This window comes from Coregonus clupeaformis, chromosome 30, assembly GCF_020615455.1.
Source record: "Coregonus clupeaformis isolate EN_2021a chromosome 30, ASM2061545v1, whole genome shotgun sequence".
In the NCBI taxonomy this organism is placed as follows: Eukaryota; Metazoa; Chordata; class Actinopteri; order Salmoniformes; family Salmonidae; genus Coregonus; species Coregonus clupeaformis.
Window position 1 is genome coordinate 16,111,315 of NC_059221.1, and position 15,374 is coordinate 16,126,688.

Below are 15,374 nucleotides of genomic sequence, written 5' to 3' on the forward strand. Positions count from 1 at the left end.
CCAACAACCAATGGAGGAAGCAAACATAAGGAAAATCATCAATAAACTTCAGGATAAGGATGACTTGGAAGTATTAAAATGTACCTACTGTACATGTCAAATTAACTGCAGAAAAGCCTTACACAAAAATGGCAAGAACAGTAGTTTTATTGTTTTATGATTTATTGCTAGTTTAAAAATACAAGTTTTGCTTCTGGAAAAATAGATCAGAAAATTACACCGTTTTAAGGAACATACATACATACATCAGATATAGAACAGAAAACGTACAATATCGATTATTAAGCAAAATGAAGACTATGGGGGAAATGATTGCCTGCACTCAAGATGCAGAGATGTGTAAAACATCTGAAACATAAATATAACCTGTTTCTCAAATGCAAACTTCATTTCAACATCACTTATATTAACACAGACAGAGTATAATACCACGTTTAGACAGCTATTTATGGCTTTTTGTATATTAATAAGACACTGGATTAACAAAACAAAAGAAAAAGCAAGAAAACAACTGATGCAGTTCATAAAACATATTTTCTACCATACTCTATAACTTTGAAATTAAAAAAGAGGTTTAACAGAAGCATTTATACAGTTGTAAGCAATTATCTATTTACAGTTAAAGGGGGAAAACTATTCCTTAAAGTATACATTCAGGATATTTCAAACATACTGTATGCTGTACATTGAGAGAATGGCTCGTACAGGCAGATTCAGTCTCTGGATCATTAACTTTTAAATCTCAGTACAAACAGCAATGGCGTGAATGACTGGACACTGTTCAGGTTTACACTTTTTAAAATATATATAATCTAAGTAAAGCATATTTTCTAGGTTTTCAATGGGGTTCATGTCTGGAGAACGAGATGGCCATTGCGAAATTTAGATTTTGTGGTCAATTAACCATTTCTTTGTGGATTTTGATTAGTGCTTGGGCTTATTGTCTTGCTGGATGATCCACTTGCGGCCAAGTGTCAGCCTCCTATTAGAGGCAACCAGGTTTTTTTTGGCTAAAATGTCCTGGTACTTGGTAAAGTTCATGATGCTGTTGAACTTAACAAGGTCCCCAGGACCAGTGGAAGCAAAACAGCCCTACAACATCAAAGATCCACCACCTGATTTTACAGTAGGTATGAGGTACTTTTCTGCATATGCTTCTGTTTTTCAACGCCAAACCCACCACTGGTGTGTGTGTCCAAAGAGCTCTATTTCCTGTCATCTGACAGTAGCACCGGTTCCAATCCAAGTGCCAATGCCGTTTATCAAACTCCAGTCCAGACTTGATCCCCATTGATAATCTGTGGTTTGAATTGAAGAGGGCAGCCCATTAGAGCAAACAAAGCATATCAATGATCTGAAAATATTCTGTATGGAGGAATGGTCTAAGATCCCTCCCAATGTGTTCTCAAATCTCATAAAACATTTTTGAAAAAGGCTGTGTCATTATCCTTGCAAGGGGAGTGTGCTAGAGTATTGAAAACAGGGGTGGCAATAATTTTGACCTGTCTTTTTATTATTTTTTATTATTATTTGTTAAACAAAATCTCTTTCTCTGAGCAATTGTATTATTATAAAATAATATCATTTCCAAAAATGTTTAGCATACAATATAGCTCGGTATTTGTATTATTTATTTTATAACGTCTTTTCGCTCAGCTTCATCAACGATGTCAATAGTTATGGACCTGACTGTACATGCAGGAAATCCTATTGATTATTATGCAAAACCCACCATTTTGCTCAAAAAAGCCTTTTCATGTTTGAATGTACATCAAAATACACGTATAATGACACTGAACAAAGAAATCACAACTCATCTTCGAAATGTAGGATTATCTTGGAAATGTAAGGCACAGTATGTACAGTACAGGTATGAATACTTGGGATGTTATTGTATAGGCAGACACTTATTAGCACTGCCTATACTGTATATTGTTGATTGTCATTGCGGAAAAACAAAAAATTATATAAATTACACAAAAAACTATAGAAATAGGTAGGCAATAATATATGTTATACACATATTATGTACATTTTTCTCTCTGTATGAACCAAAAATGCAAAATATTTTGATAAATGTTACAATCAAATAGGCTACTAATAAGTTGGGCACCCATGAGCAAGCATACAGTGCCTTCAGAAAGTATTCACACCCCTTTTTCCACATTTTGTTGTGGTACAGCCCAAATTTAAAATTGAGATGTTGTGTCACTGGCCTAAACACAATACCCCATAATGTCAAAGTGGAATTATGTTTTTAGATATATATTTTTTTAAATTAATTAAAAATTAAAACCTGAAATGTCTTGAGTCAATAAGTAATAAGAGTTTTTCAGGATAAAAAATTAAGGGAATGGAGCTAAGCAGAGGCAAAATCCTAGAGGAAAACCTGGTTCAGTCTGCTTTCCAACAGACACTGGGAGATTAATTCACCTTTCAGCAGGACAACAACCTATTCAGCAGGACAATAACCTCGAACACAAGGCCAAATCTGCACTGTGTTCCTGAGTGGCCGAGTTACAGTTTTGACTTAAATCTACTTGAAAATCTATGGCAAGACCTGAAAATGGTTGTCTAGCAATGTCCAACAAACTATTTGACAGAGCTTGAAGAATTATGAAAAGAATAATGGGCAAATGTTGTACAATCCAGGTGTGGAAAGCTCTTAAAGACTTACCCAGAAAGACTCACAGCTGTTATCGCTGCCAAAGGTGCTTCTACAAAGTATTGACTCAGGGGTGTGGATACTTATGTAAATTAAATATTTCTGCATTTAATATTCAATACATCTGCAAACATTTCTAAAAACATGTTTTCATTTTGTCATTATGGGGTATTGTGTGTAGATGGGTGAGATTTTGTAAAATATTTAATCAATTTTGAATTCAGGCTGTAACGCAACAAAATGTGGAATAAGTTGGGGTATGAATACTTTCTGAAGGCACTGAAAGACTATTGTAATCAAATGTATTGTAGGCATACACTCAAAAACAATCCTGCTTAGACATCTTTATAACCTGCTAATTTTGTAACTGGGAACAATACGCAATTCAATTCCCCCTAATTCTTTCCTGTGTAAGGATTCGCATTTAACTATTTGAATTTAAGCCTTTTGAGGCTAATTCAATATTCAATAATTAATTGAGAAATGTGTAATCCTTTTTCTCTATGGAGTTCAAAATAATAACCTGTATTAAAACACTGGCCCAGATAAGGCCTCTTTGGCAAATCAACTGCTTATACTGTAATATACATTTTAGTTACATTAAGTTCATCACATGACCCAAACATAATGAGGAAAAAAACATTAAACATTGAAATAAAGACAACACACCATGTAAGAATACACATACACAAATATTCCCCTACTAAACAGTGCATATAATAACTTTGAAAAGCAAGAATATGGGGAGATGAAAATTCAATCAAATATTTTTGGGGTTATTAGCATGGCATTGTGCATCTCCTTTAGAGTAGCGAGATGAGATTATCAAAGTAAGCTCAAGAAGAATTTCAGTCGTTAAATTTCAAAACACAATACACATATCACAGTGTAATGCTGACATGTTGGCATATTTTATGAATGGTGTCATTGGTTGAAGTGTCAACAAGATGGATTAGAGGGTGAAAGTTCATTGAACGGTTTGCATAAGGTTTTAACACCGAGTATTGCCACAGCTACTGCAATGATTGTGACTTGCTTATGAATTTTCACCCTCTTATACATTACACCAAAAAAACAAGGCACAATCTAGTTTCTGATGACCCTAAAAACTAAGAAGATTGTCTTTGGTAGAACGTTCTTTGGCATTGGATAAAAGGCACTGGATTTTTAGCTGAGAAACAGTTATTTGAAGGAAAGGGACTGAACAGCCACACTGCTGGTAGCTGATAGCTGGCGTTGACAGTTGATATGGAGATGGGCAGTTGGGAACACAGGGAAGAAGAAGTTTCCTTGGCGACACAGAGCGAGCTGCAGCTGTCCACGTCCTGTTTCCTGTCGTCTATGTCTGACCTCTGGCCTGCACGCCAGTCAGATCCTTCCTTATGATCTCGTTTACTACAGGGAGGAGAAGAGAAACAAGTACAGGGTGTTAGTTAGTCAGAGTATAAAAGGTATTTGATGTAATACTGTACTGTCAGCTGTTCTTCCCAGGCAGCATTTCACAGCTCCAGAGGGCAATTTTCACTTCTCTTACAACAAATGCTTACAAAGGTATATTACGTCGTAGAAAAAAACATACTGATCCTACAGTAAAACATCACCAAGGGAAACAATACCAAGAACTACTGATTACTCTGTTTCCAGGTTGGCTGTAGCAGTGATAACAGAAGATGCCACAACAGTTCATGAGCTGCATTGGCACAGAGTGTCCACTAGGAGGAGACCCTCATTGTTCCATTCTACCACTCTTTTTATTCCCCATTACTTCCTGTTGTTCTGCTGACAGCCAGGTGACACACAACACAGTAAACTTTCACAGCTTCAGCGTTCTAAAAATAGACTCAGTCAAGGTGTGTGGAGATATGTGTGGAGTGCTTACACACGCACCACGTCGTGTATAAGGTGGGGGAAACACATTTTACACACATTGTGATGTGATGAAATCTGTCCAAAGTTAATGTCTGGGAGCTCTGTGATGAGGGTAAATAAATATGTATTAAATACAGATGACCATCATTAAAGGCCCAGTGCAGTCAAAAACATGATTTTCCTGTGTTTTATATATATTTCCACAAAGTTTGGTGATAATGTCATTTTAGTGTAGGAGCTGTTTGAATTTCAACCTGTTTTGGTTGGATGGAGTTTTGTCACCAGGCGGTAAATTAGTTAATAGACCAATAAGAAAGAGAGTTCCAAACCTCTCTTGCAATAACAGCTACTGTAGTTTTCAGTTTTCCCCTCCCCACTCAAGACCACTCCCAGACAATTCTAGAACAATTCTTGCTTGAGAAATTGCTCTTTGCTAAGAAGCTATTTTTGTTTCTTTTTGACCATTTTATTTGAAAACAATCATAGTAAAGTACTTAATTGTTACCCAGAAATGATTTGATATTGAGATAAAAACAGCTGCATTGGACCTTTAAGTAATTCAGATATATTACTATTTGAAAAAGTCTACAAACATTGATTGTAAGGTTTCTCATTTAGCTTTACATGATCAGTTTGTATGGGGACCATTACAACATATTTATAGGCCTATCGTGAAATATAAAAAATTATGCCTATACTGTGGCTATTCTAGCAAGGTGTCAAACTGAATAATAGTGTCAGACTGCTACTGTAGCCGTAGCTTACACTACAACAGTATTTGATCACACTTTGATTCACATTGACAATAGGGAAACCTGTAGTAAGCTCAGAGGAATGTCCAGCATGATGAGAATGTACTCTGTCCAGATAGGCCACATCCTCCGTACTGCAGTCTGTCTGTCTTTATCAGTAACTAACAGCTCCAACAGGCCTGGAAGCACACTGTGTATACTGGCACTATGACATAAGAGCCTGGTGCCATGGCTTCTTGTTGTGACTTTTAGGGAACATTTTAAGGCATGCCCAAAATGGAGGAATAATAATGTGAAATTGGTTGACAATGACATCAACTGAGTCAAAATGCCTTTTATTCTAGTAGATCCTTGATTTTAAAAGCTAACCACATTCATGTTTATGTGTGGTATACTATAGCAAAAAATGTTGAACATTCACAGGGAGGTTGGGTCTCAATTAATACAGTAGTTTCACTGATATGAAGCATCCTAAAAAAAACTTTTCACTTAAAAGGGATGAATGAGGTAACATAATAAGCAGCACCATGTTCTGTATTGTTTTAGAGTCGGGTTTAGGGGAACTCAATATCCAACAGGCTTTTAGGAGGCCTTTTTAAAGCCTATATAGTGGGATAAGGGAAAGGGTGCTGCCATTAAACAGCAAGTTAAGCGAAAACAGACACCGTCAACCAACCCACACAGACACACTCATCCCTGGCTGAGCAGTGGTGTGTACCAAAGTAACTCCCTCAGAGACTCACAACAGCCCTCACCCTAACTAATACTCAGTGAAACTGGTTGCAAAGTATCCACTAATACTGGCACCCTGTTTGTGTAGTTACAGTTGAGATAAAACAGGTACAGTTAAGATAAAACATGATTCTGTAGTTTTCAATAACATTCTCATGTTATTGCAAGTCACTGAGTTATCTATCAGAGATGCATTTTTTGCCTGACAAACAATTCAGAAGCTGATCTAAAACAGCTTGCCAGCAGAGCAAACTGTAGCCCCACTTCTATCATTAAAAGTAGCTGCTAGTCTATCCTCCTTCCACTCCTCTCGACTCCTTCTGTCTCTGATCATCTGAAAGAGAAAATAAACCATAGCTGTTTACAGCAGCTCAACACTAAGCACACTTTATGGAGCAGAGCAGAGCTGCATCTGAAACAGGGAGGGAGGGCAAACCAACTAGAGCAGCCAAACCAGCCCGGTTGCTCCAGCTCTCTCTGCTGTCGTCAGAACCTCAACGTCCATGTTTATTTGATCCTCTAGTGGAATTCCCTTTGACACCTAATGCCTTAAAGAAACGTTCATCTCCCCAACGGTGCCACAGGATTTTCCTGAGTATAAAAAAGATGGCTTAGAGAGGCAAGTGGTGCTCCAGAGCAAGGCATGCTGGGCAGTTATACAGTAGAGAGCTTTAACTGAGCCTCATGAAGGGTTGGCACGGCCTGGCCATTTGAGGCTGGCCCAGGGAACACTCAGACTTGACCATACAATAGGTGAGTGTCTGGCTTTAGAGTCCTGTACCAATAAACATGTTTGTTTACCAACCAGGGGTGGGAGAGAGACACACGCAGTACAGTAGCTGACTCAGTCACTTCACACTGCCTCCTATGAGGTGGTGGTGGTGGTGTGTGAGTGAGTGAGTGAGTGAGTGAGTGGGTAAAAAAGGGAAATTCTCAGAATACAGTACGCTATAACCCAGTTTAGTTTCTTAACTCTGGTTCTCTGTGTGGGCATGTTGCTATTGTTGTCGTTGATCTGCTCGCTCCTTAGTGGGACGTAAGTGACCTGAAACGAATGTGTGTTCACCAGGCTGTTATTGTGTGCTTTATCTTTGAACAGTAGCTCGCTCTCTCCTTTCAGCTGCTGGAATATTTTCACCTGCTCCGCTGCCTCTGTGGTTAATTCCAGTCAGTTTCACTACAACAACAGCATGAGGAGGCATGGAAAGATGCAGGTACAAGAGTGTATCCCGACTCCCATCCTTCACAAGTAAATCACTTTCTAAGTTGTAGACAGCACCTTCACAGTATAAGACAGTGTAAGCCTTTATCTCGGTCACACCACAGAGAGCAACATTACCAAGATGATACAGTTCTATAATCGAAACCACAGAATCATGACACTCCAGAGTTTAAACCTTTTCGAAATGAGCAAGGTGTGAAAGAGACATCTGAGTGACTCATTTGAGAATCTTATTTCTCTGAAAACGTCTTTGTGAGGTTCAAATAAATGAATGTTTAGGGCATAAACCACACCTTGACATCTAAGTAGTGAAAGACAATGGGACTTTTTGCACTCTCCATCTTCCTGTGCTTTGTTTGTAGAAAGGGTTTGAAGGTGGAGCGGGGGTGGCCCCTAGGTTATGTGTACAGCTACAGTACGTAACTACAAGTGGCACTGGGTGGGTGAATTCACACCCTACAACTGAAGGATGTGTTTGAGAAAAAGTATTCTACTGATGCTCTCTCAAAACTGCACCTATAGCCAACACACTATCACAGATTATCGTGAAATACAGTAGACACAAATGACTTATTCAAAAGTCTTGACAGGCATGCAAAAAAAATACAAGTGTCCACCACACGATTTTCTAAATAACAAAATGTTTGTGTCCACCACACAGTTTTCTTCTTCATAATGCATTCGTGTCCAGTACACGATTTTCTTCATAACGAATTCCAATTTGTTGTGGCTAAAGTTAGCTAGGTTAGCTAAGTGGCTAACGTTAGCTAGGCTAGGGGTTAAGGGTTAGGAGCTAAGGTTAGGGGTTAAGGTTAGATTTAGGGGTTAAGGTTAGGGTTAGGTAACATGCTAGCTAAGTAGTTAAAAATTAGAAATAAGCTAAACCTGAGATATGGCTTCATCCACCTGGCAAAACTCATCTTGACCTTCCAGAATACAACACACACGTTTTCTACTGCCAAGTAGGCTCAAAACTTATTCGATAAGCACATCAAGTCCAACACACAAGGGGAAGAGGTGACAGATCTAGGCTAACCCCAATTTGGCTGGCTCAATATTCAGGTATGCTATCCACGCACAATCACACAGCCTATGGCTGTGATGCTGCCCTCAGCATAAGACAATGACGAGAAAACCCTCTCAATTGGGTAAAAGGAACACTATTATTTTTCTTGCTGAACATTGGACTTCGTTATTATTATATTGCCTATGTTCCTGGACATTTAGACATTGATGACTCCATGCCAATTAATGAAAAATTGACAATATATTGAAGTGCCATACATTGAAGTGCCATACAGACTGGGGTTGCTTCCTTACGGGGCAACAGCACATTGCATCCCTATGGGCTAAACTGTTCAAGATAGATGGCCAGTCCCATATGGGCTTCCACACAATTCCTTTTTGCTAGTTTTTTTTCTTCTCCCCTATGTTTAAGGTAATTTAGAGCATATTGCTAATAATAGTGAGGATATCTGACTGTTTAGGCTTGCATTTCTGTTGCTATATTTAGTCCCCAAAAAATCTTCATTACCCACCCTAATTTATCAAGTCTGCAAACTCAAATGTAAAGGTCTGAAGGAGTAAATGATTAGTTATTTTATCTTTTATTTAATTTACTTTTTACAATACCTTAAGACCCCCCAAAATATATGCTTTTAAGAAATGTAATAGATAAGGGGAGGGAAGGGGGAATGACCATTTGCATTTCTAGTTATAGCCTAATGTTAGCTAGCTAACATTTAACCTAGCTAGTTGGTTAACTTTAGCAACCTGTAGATTCATGCAGGGTAGTAACGTTACAGTATAAATTGGGATTATGGTTCATTGTTTAGCTAGCTAGCTACCTATATGTCTAAACAAAAGACTCCAATATGCAAGTAACCATTTCAATGTACCGTTTACACCTTCTGTATCCTGTGCATGTGACAAATACATTTTGATATAGTGTGTTTACCAGAGACGGTAATGTGAAGAACAACATGACCTGCACCAAAGTCAAATTAGGATATAATGTTAGGCCAACGAGACAGGTTCTAAAATTCTCAGGTAGAAAACCCTGCTTTTATTTCAAAACACTCACAACCATAAGCTATTTTCTATAATTAGCTCGCAATTAACTTGTAAATAATGATCTTGTTGTGAGTTTACTTTCCTGTAATAATGAATACAAATTAGCTAAAGTTAAGACGTTGTCAGCTATATGATATGGTCATTATTTTAACTGGCTAGCCAGTTAACTTAACGTTTGTTAGCTCGCTAACAAGCTAGAAACTAACCAAAACATTGTTTAGAAAGTTGCTTTTAGTTGCCTGGTTTGCTAGATTGACACATACTAAATTCATTTTTAAAAGGATGGGTTTATTGTTGTTAAAATACACCAGTTATGCTATTTTGGAACACCAGGCAGCTGATGTCATGCAGCCTGTCGTTTTTGTGATTATACTTTTTCATAACGACAATGACAAGTTTGATGTCGGACGACAATAGAATGTTCATGATGTCACTGCGACAACTGTATACAGACATGTCAAAAGACGTACAGTTGAAGTCGGAAGTTTACATACACCTTAGCCAAATACATTTAAACTATGTTTTTCACAATTCCTGACATTTAATCCTAGTAGAAATTCCCTGTCTTAGGTCAGTTAGGATCACCACTTTATTTTAAGAATGTGAATGTCAAAATAATAGTAGAGAGCTTTTATTTCTTTCATCACATTCCCAGTGGGTCAGAAGTTTACATACACTCAATTAGTATTTGGTAGCATTGCCTTTAAATTGTTTAACTTGGGACTTGTGGAGGTCTACAATTGTTTTTTCTGAGGTCTTGGCTGATTTCTCTTGATTTTCCTATGATGTCAAGCAAATAGCCACTGAGTTTGAAGGTAGGCCTTGAAATACATCCACACCTCCAATTGACTCAGATTATGTCAATTAGCCTATCAGAAGCTTCTAAAGCCATGACATCATTTTCTGGAATTTTCCAAGCTGTTCAAAGGCACAGTCAACTTAGTGTATGTAAACTTCTGACCCACTGGAATTGTGATACAGTGAATTATAAGTGAAATAATCTGTCTGTAAACAATTGTTGGAAAAATTACTTGTGTCATACACAAAGTAGATGTCCTTACAGACTTGCCAAAACGATCGTTTGTTAACAAGAAATTAGTGAAGTGGTTGAAAAACAAGTTTTAATGACTCCAACCTAAGTGTATGTAGACTTCCGATTGAACTAAATTAATTCATAATGATCAATACAAATTTGGTAGATGACCCCCGGATTCTATGGGATGCCGCCAAAGATTAAAAAAACAATGCAACTGCATTTGCATCTGGGTTGAATAAATAACAATTAAAGAAGATTGCAGAATTGGAAATGTTTTTAACCGTGTTAGAACGTTCTCAACAAACTATTTTCAGACCAAGTAGCTATAACTCTTTCCAAAGTCAAGACAGAATTTAGTTTATTGATAAGACAGAGAGCAGAATTTGCCATCCTTCGAGTAAGACTCAACCATTACTTCTATGGTAATTGTCCCAGTCGTTTACTGGCCAACAAGCTAAGCTGTAAAGATCAATTAGCTGATATAGCAACTATTGAAAAAGGTAAGGATGCCACCCAGTGTTCTCACTATCACCCCCTATCTTTGATAAACACAGACATTAAACTGTTTCCCAAAATGTTGTCGTCCTGTCTCGAGACTTACCCAAATTGATCCACACGGACCAAAGCAGGTTTGTTAAAAAGCATTTATCCTCGCATAACCGTTGACTATTACATATCACAGATGCTTCATCAGAAACAACAGCTCCTTGGGCTGTTTTATCTCTCGATGCAGAAAAAGCTTTTGATAGATTAGAATGGACATACTGTATCTCTGGTCTGGAACATATGGAAATTGGCTCCAATTTCATTAATATGATTAAAATACTATATGCCAATCCCTCAACCATAGTTATAACAGGCAATATCTGCTCTGCTCCATTCAGAATCACTAGAAGCAGCAGACAAGGAGATCCAATTTCACCTATGCTATTCTTATTATCGATGGAACCTCTGGCGCAGGAAATTTGTCAATCGAAGGAAATAACACAAATTATCTCATATCATTATACGTAGACAATATTTTACTATATCTAGACAATGTATCTCAATAGCTCCCAAACGCATTGAAGATCATAGATAAATTCAGTTTCCTCTCAAGTTATAAAATGTATCTAACCAAATCAGCACTACTGTCTCTCAAAACCCAGATGGAGGACTTCATCCCAATCGTTTCCCATTTTAAATATTTGGGAGTAGATCTACTTCTTTAGATAAAACCATTGACAGAAACTTTAACAGAACGCTTAAATTAATTCAATGTGACCTCAGTAGATGGAATAATATCCCAGTTGCTTTAACCAGCAGAATATCTATTGTCAAAATGAATATATTGCCACGGCTGAATTTCTGTAGTTCAATGCTTCCCATGGCTCCCCCTTCCGGCTATTGGGATAAGATTCATAGTGCGTTTTCAAAATGTATATGACAAGGTAAATGATCCTGGATAAAATGTATACATTTACAAAGAGGGAAAGTCATAGGAGGACTATCCGTACCAAACTTTAAATTGTATTTCCAGGCTCTAGCATTTCGCCTCATCCTAAATTGGTTTAGACATGATTATTCTGCCCCCTGGCTGAGTATAGAGAGAAATATGGTGTCTCCTATTGCCCTGGAAGAGGTGGTCTTCACTGATATATCCCTTAAACAATGTAAACTATGCGTTGGTCCTATTATTACTCACACAATTTCTATTTGGCACAAAATTGAAAAACAATGTAACTAGGAATCAAAATGGCATGCACATACTCCAATATTACACAATAATGCCTTGTGATCTGGAGGGCGGACTTTTGCAACCCCCTCAATGGTCCAAATGTGGAATCCATACCCTTACCGATATTATGGACAGTAATGGTTTGAGAACATTCCAAGATTTGAAAGATACATACACATTACCAGGCAACTCCTTTTATCAATATTTACAATTTAGGTCAGCTATGCTGGCCTATGGAGTCCCTTGGGAAATCCAACTACCTAAACATCCAATGATGGGATTTATAAATAAATTATCTGGGGCTCCCTAAAGGACAACTTTTGTAAAGCTCATATTCTGAGCTAGCCATTAAAGTATGGTCCACAGATGTAATTGAATCTGAACCACGCTTTAACTGGAACAGAATATGGAAAAAAATTACTTCATGCATCCTGTAATCTGAACCATCAATTTATACATTATAAGTTTGTTCACAGACTGTATTTAACACCAAGTAAACGTTTTACGATGAAAGCATGGTTTCCGGGTGGGCAGGGAGGATGCGGGTGGGTGGATTGGGACTGTCACGACTTCCACCAAGGCTACCCCCCCTCCTGGTTTGGGCAGGCTTCGGCGTTCGTCGTCACCGGAGTACTAGCTACTGCCGATCCCATTCTCATCACTCCACTTGTCATTTCTTGTCAATCACACACACCTGGTGCTCATTCCCCTAATTAGTATGTGTATAAGTGTTCCCTCTGTTCCCCTTGTCTTTGTGAGTGATTGTTTGTTGTGAGAGCGTGTAGCTCGGTTGAGCTACTATTCTTAGTGTTTATGCCAAGGTGGATGTTTACCCTTGTTAGTTTCGTTTTGACGCTTGGAGGGTTTGATTTATGTAAACGGAATAAACTCTGGACTTCGGTATTTTACCTCCTGCGCCTGACTCCTTCCTTCACACCTCGTCACAGAATCACTCACCCGCTGAATGGAGTCAGCAGGAGAAGACCGCATGCCTGGAGTTGTGGCAAGGGTCCAGGAGCACTCCTCGATGCTGGCCAGCTTGGGGGAAGCGATGTGGAACGAGGGTGGTACCGCGTTGGAGGACTACGGGGAGTTTGCTCGCCTCTTTTGGGCAGTTTTTGATCACCCGCCTGAGGGTCGAGAGGTGGGCGAAAGACTGGTTCATCTGAGGCAGGGGACGAGGACCGCTCAGGACTACGCGCTGGAGTTCTGGCCGCTGGCAGCGGGGTCCGGGTGGAACGAGCGGGACCTGATCAACCATTTCCGGTGCCACCTAAGGGAGGACGTCCGACGGGAGCTAGCCTGCCGGGATGCCATGCTATCGTTCTCCCAACTGGTGGACATGGCCATCCGGCTGGACAATCTGCTAGCAGCCAGAGGACGTCCTGGTAGGGGTCTGCCTGTTCCCACTCTGGACGACTCTGACCCCAAGCAGATGGAACTGGGGGGAGCCACCGGTCGAGAGAGCGCAGGAGGACAGCGACAGTGCCACTCTGGTGGCACGAAGGGACAATCCACCTCACGTCGCAGTCAACGTTCTTTTGGGTCTAGAGGCGGTAGGCAGGGTACTCACGCATCACCCCAGGTAACGAACACCCAAACGTGTTCAGAGCCCTTTGCGGCGCACTGTACTTTATCTATCTCCTTTCCAGATCACCTGAGGCCGTTTGGACGTACTGCCAAGTTGGAGGCGGCTTTTGATAGAGAAATTAACATGAAAAGATCTGGCAACAGCTCTGGTGGACATTCCTGCAGTCAGCATGCCAATTGCATGCTCCCTCAATCGAAGGAAATAGCACCAATCTGTGGCATTGTGTTGCAACAAAATCTGTGTCCCCAGCACAAGGTGCACCTGTGTAATGATCATGCTGTTTAGTCAGCTTCTTGATATGCCACACCTGTCAGGTGGATGGATTATCTTGGAAAAGGATAAATGCTCACTAAGAGGGATGTAAACAAATGTGTGCACAAAATGTGAGATAAATAAAGTTTTTGTGTGTATGGAACATTTCTGGGAACTTTTATTTCAGCTCATCTGACGTTGTTTCAAAGGTACAAATTCAATATATTTGTCTATGTTGAAAATTCGTTACCATGATGACATAATCCTGTGGTTAAAATTTCACACTCAAAACAACAGTTTACGTAGACTTTTTCAAATCCAGTGTATTTCCCACATAGATTCCACATCACAATACGTTGACAAATTACGTTGAAACAACATCGATTTACCAGTTTGTATGTTTAATGAGATTTTTAGGGAGATGGTGAATTGTTCTAGTAGCTACCAGAATAAAAGTCCAGAATAGAGGGAAGACATTAGAGAGAGAGATCTTGGTAGGGAGCTCTCAGATCAACACCTTGTAATAGGGAGGAGCAAACACAATCCACCTCTCCCAGTTACTCTGTGTTAAATCAGAAACAGTAAACGGTGTTGCTGTTTACCGAGGGAAACCCTGTTAGGCCATCGAAAACAAAATTCAACTCGTCCACTGCTGGCCCCTATTCTCAGTTACATTTTTTCCATCCGAACTCAGCCCTTTCCTTTTTCCTGCTGCTGCTGCCTCCCGACTCCCACCCTTAGCGCTATCTTATGGAGATCAGACCGGATTTTCTGGAGGAGAGCAGCTGCAAATAGGATTTTCTTGTGCCAGGTTGGCAGAATCTTGGGCCAAGGATGGAAAAAAGCAAATCCTCCAGTGGGTTCCCCACAGAATTGAGGGGTGTGGGGCCAAGGGAAACCCCAGCCAAGTATAACAAACAAAGAGGCTTTCCTGGGCTCTCTGAAGCAGCCCATTCCACTGTTTGACAATGGTTGCCATGGAACTTGTTTTTCAGATCATAACAGTGTCAACCCATCCAGGCGGTCGGTCCAGAGAGCTGGCTGCTTAATTTTGTCATTTTCTTCTGTGTCAAATTTAAAAAATATATAAATCAGAAGTCTTATTTCCTGGTGTGTGGTGATGCCAGAGAAATCCCCCTCTCTCTCTCTTACTGGGTTGTGCTGAACTGAACAACAGGATGATCCTTCAAACCACAGATCACCAGGGTTACAACACTTCCACATGGTCTGGGACATGACCTGTCACTGACGAGGACTAGCTACCTCCCCAACCAAAGAGTGGTTTAAAGGGACAAAATTATCAGGTCTGGCGATCACACTGCAACAACATGTAGTATGGATGTGGTCTGTTATTCTGATCTCACAGGGTAATAATGGGGCTGACATGGGTAAGTATAAATATATGATTCATAATCCATGTTATTTCCACCTTGAGTGGAAAACTTAAGAGGGACATACGTAACTA

The 15,374-nt window shown here is 39.5% G+C and overlaps 1 protein-coding gene across 2 annotated transcripts in view; it reads right to left on the reverse strand.

Annotated features, from left to right (window-relative positions):
• Positions 1–2,891: 2,891 nt before the first annotated feature.
• The window catches only part of LOC121545782 (nuclear factor of activated T-cells, cytoplasmic 2-like), a 50,546-nt gene continuing 38,063 nt past the window's right edge, over positions 2,892–15,374 (reverse strand). For both annotated transcript variants that reach the window (XM_041856608.2, XM_041856609.2), the window contains exon 10: positions 2,892–4,060. In XM_041856608.2, the coding sequence (XP_041712542.2) occupies positions 4,005–4,060 (56 nt within the window). In that variant the 3' untranslated portion in view covers positions 2,892–4,004. The remainder of the gene's footprint in view (positions 4,061–15,374) is intronic.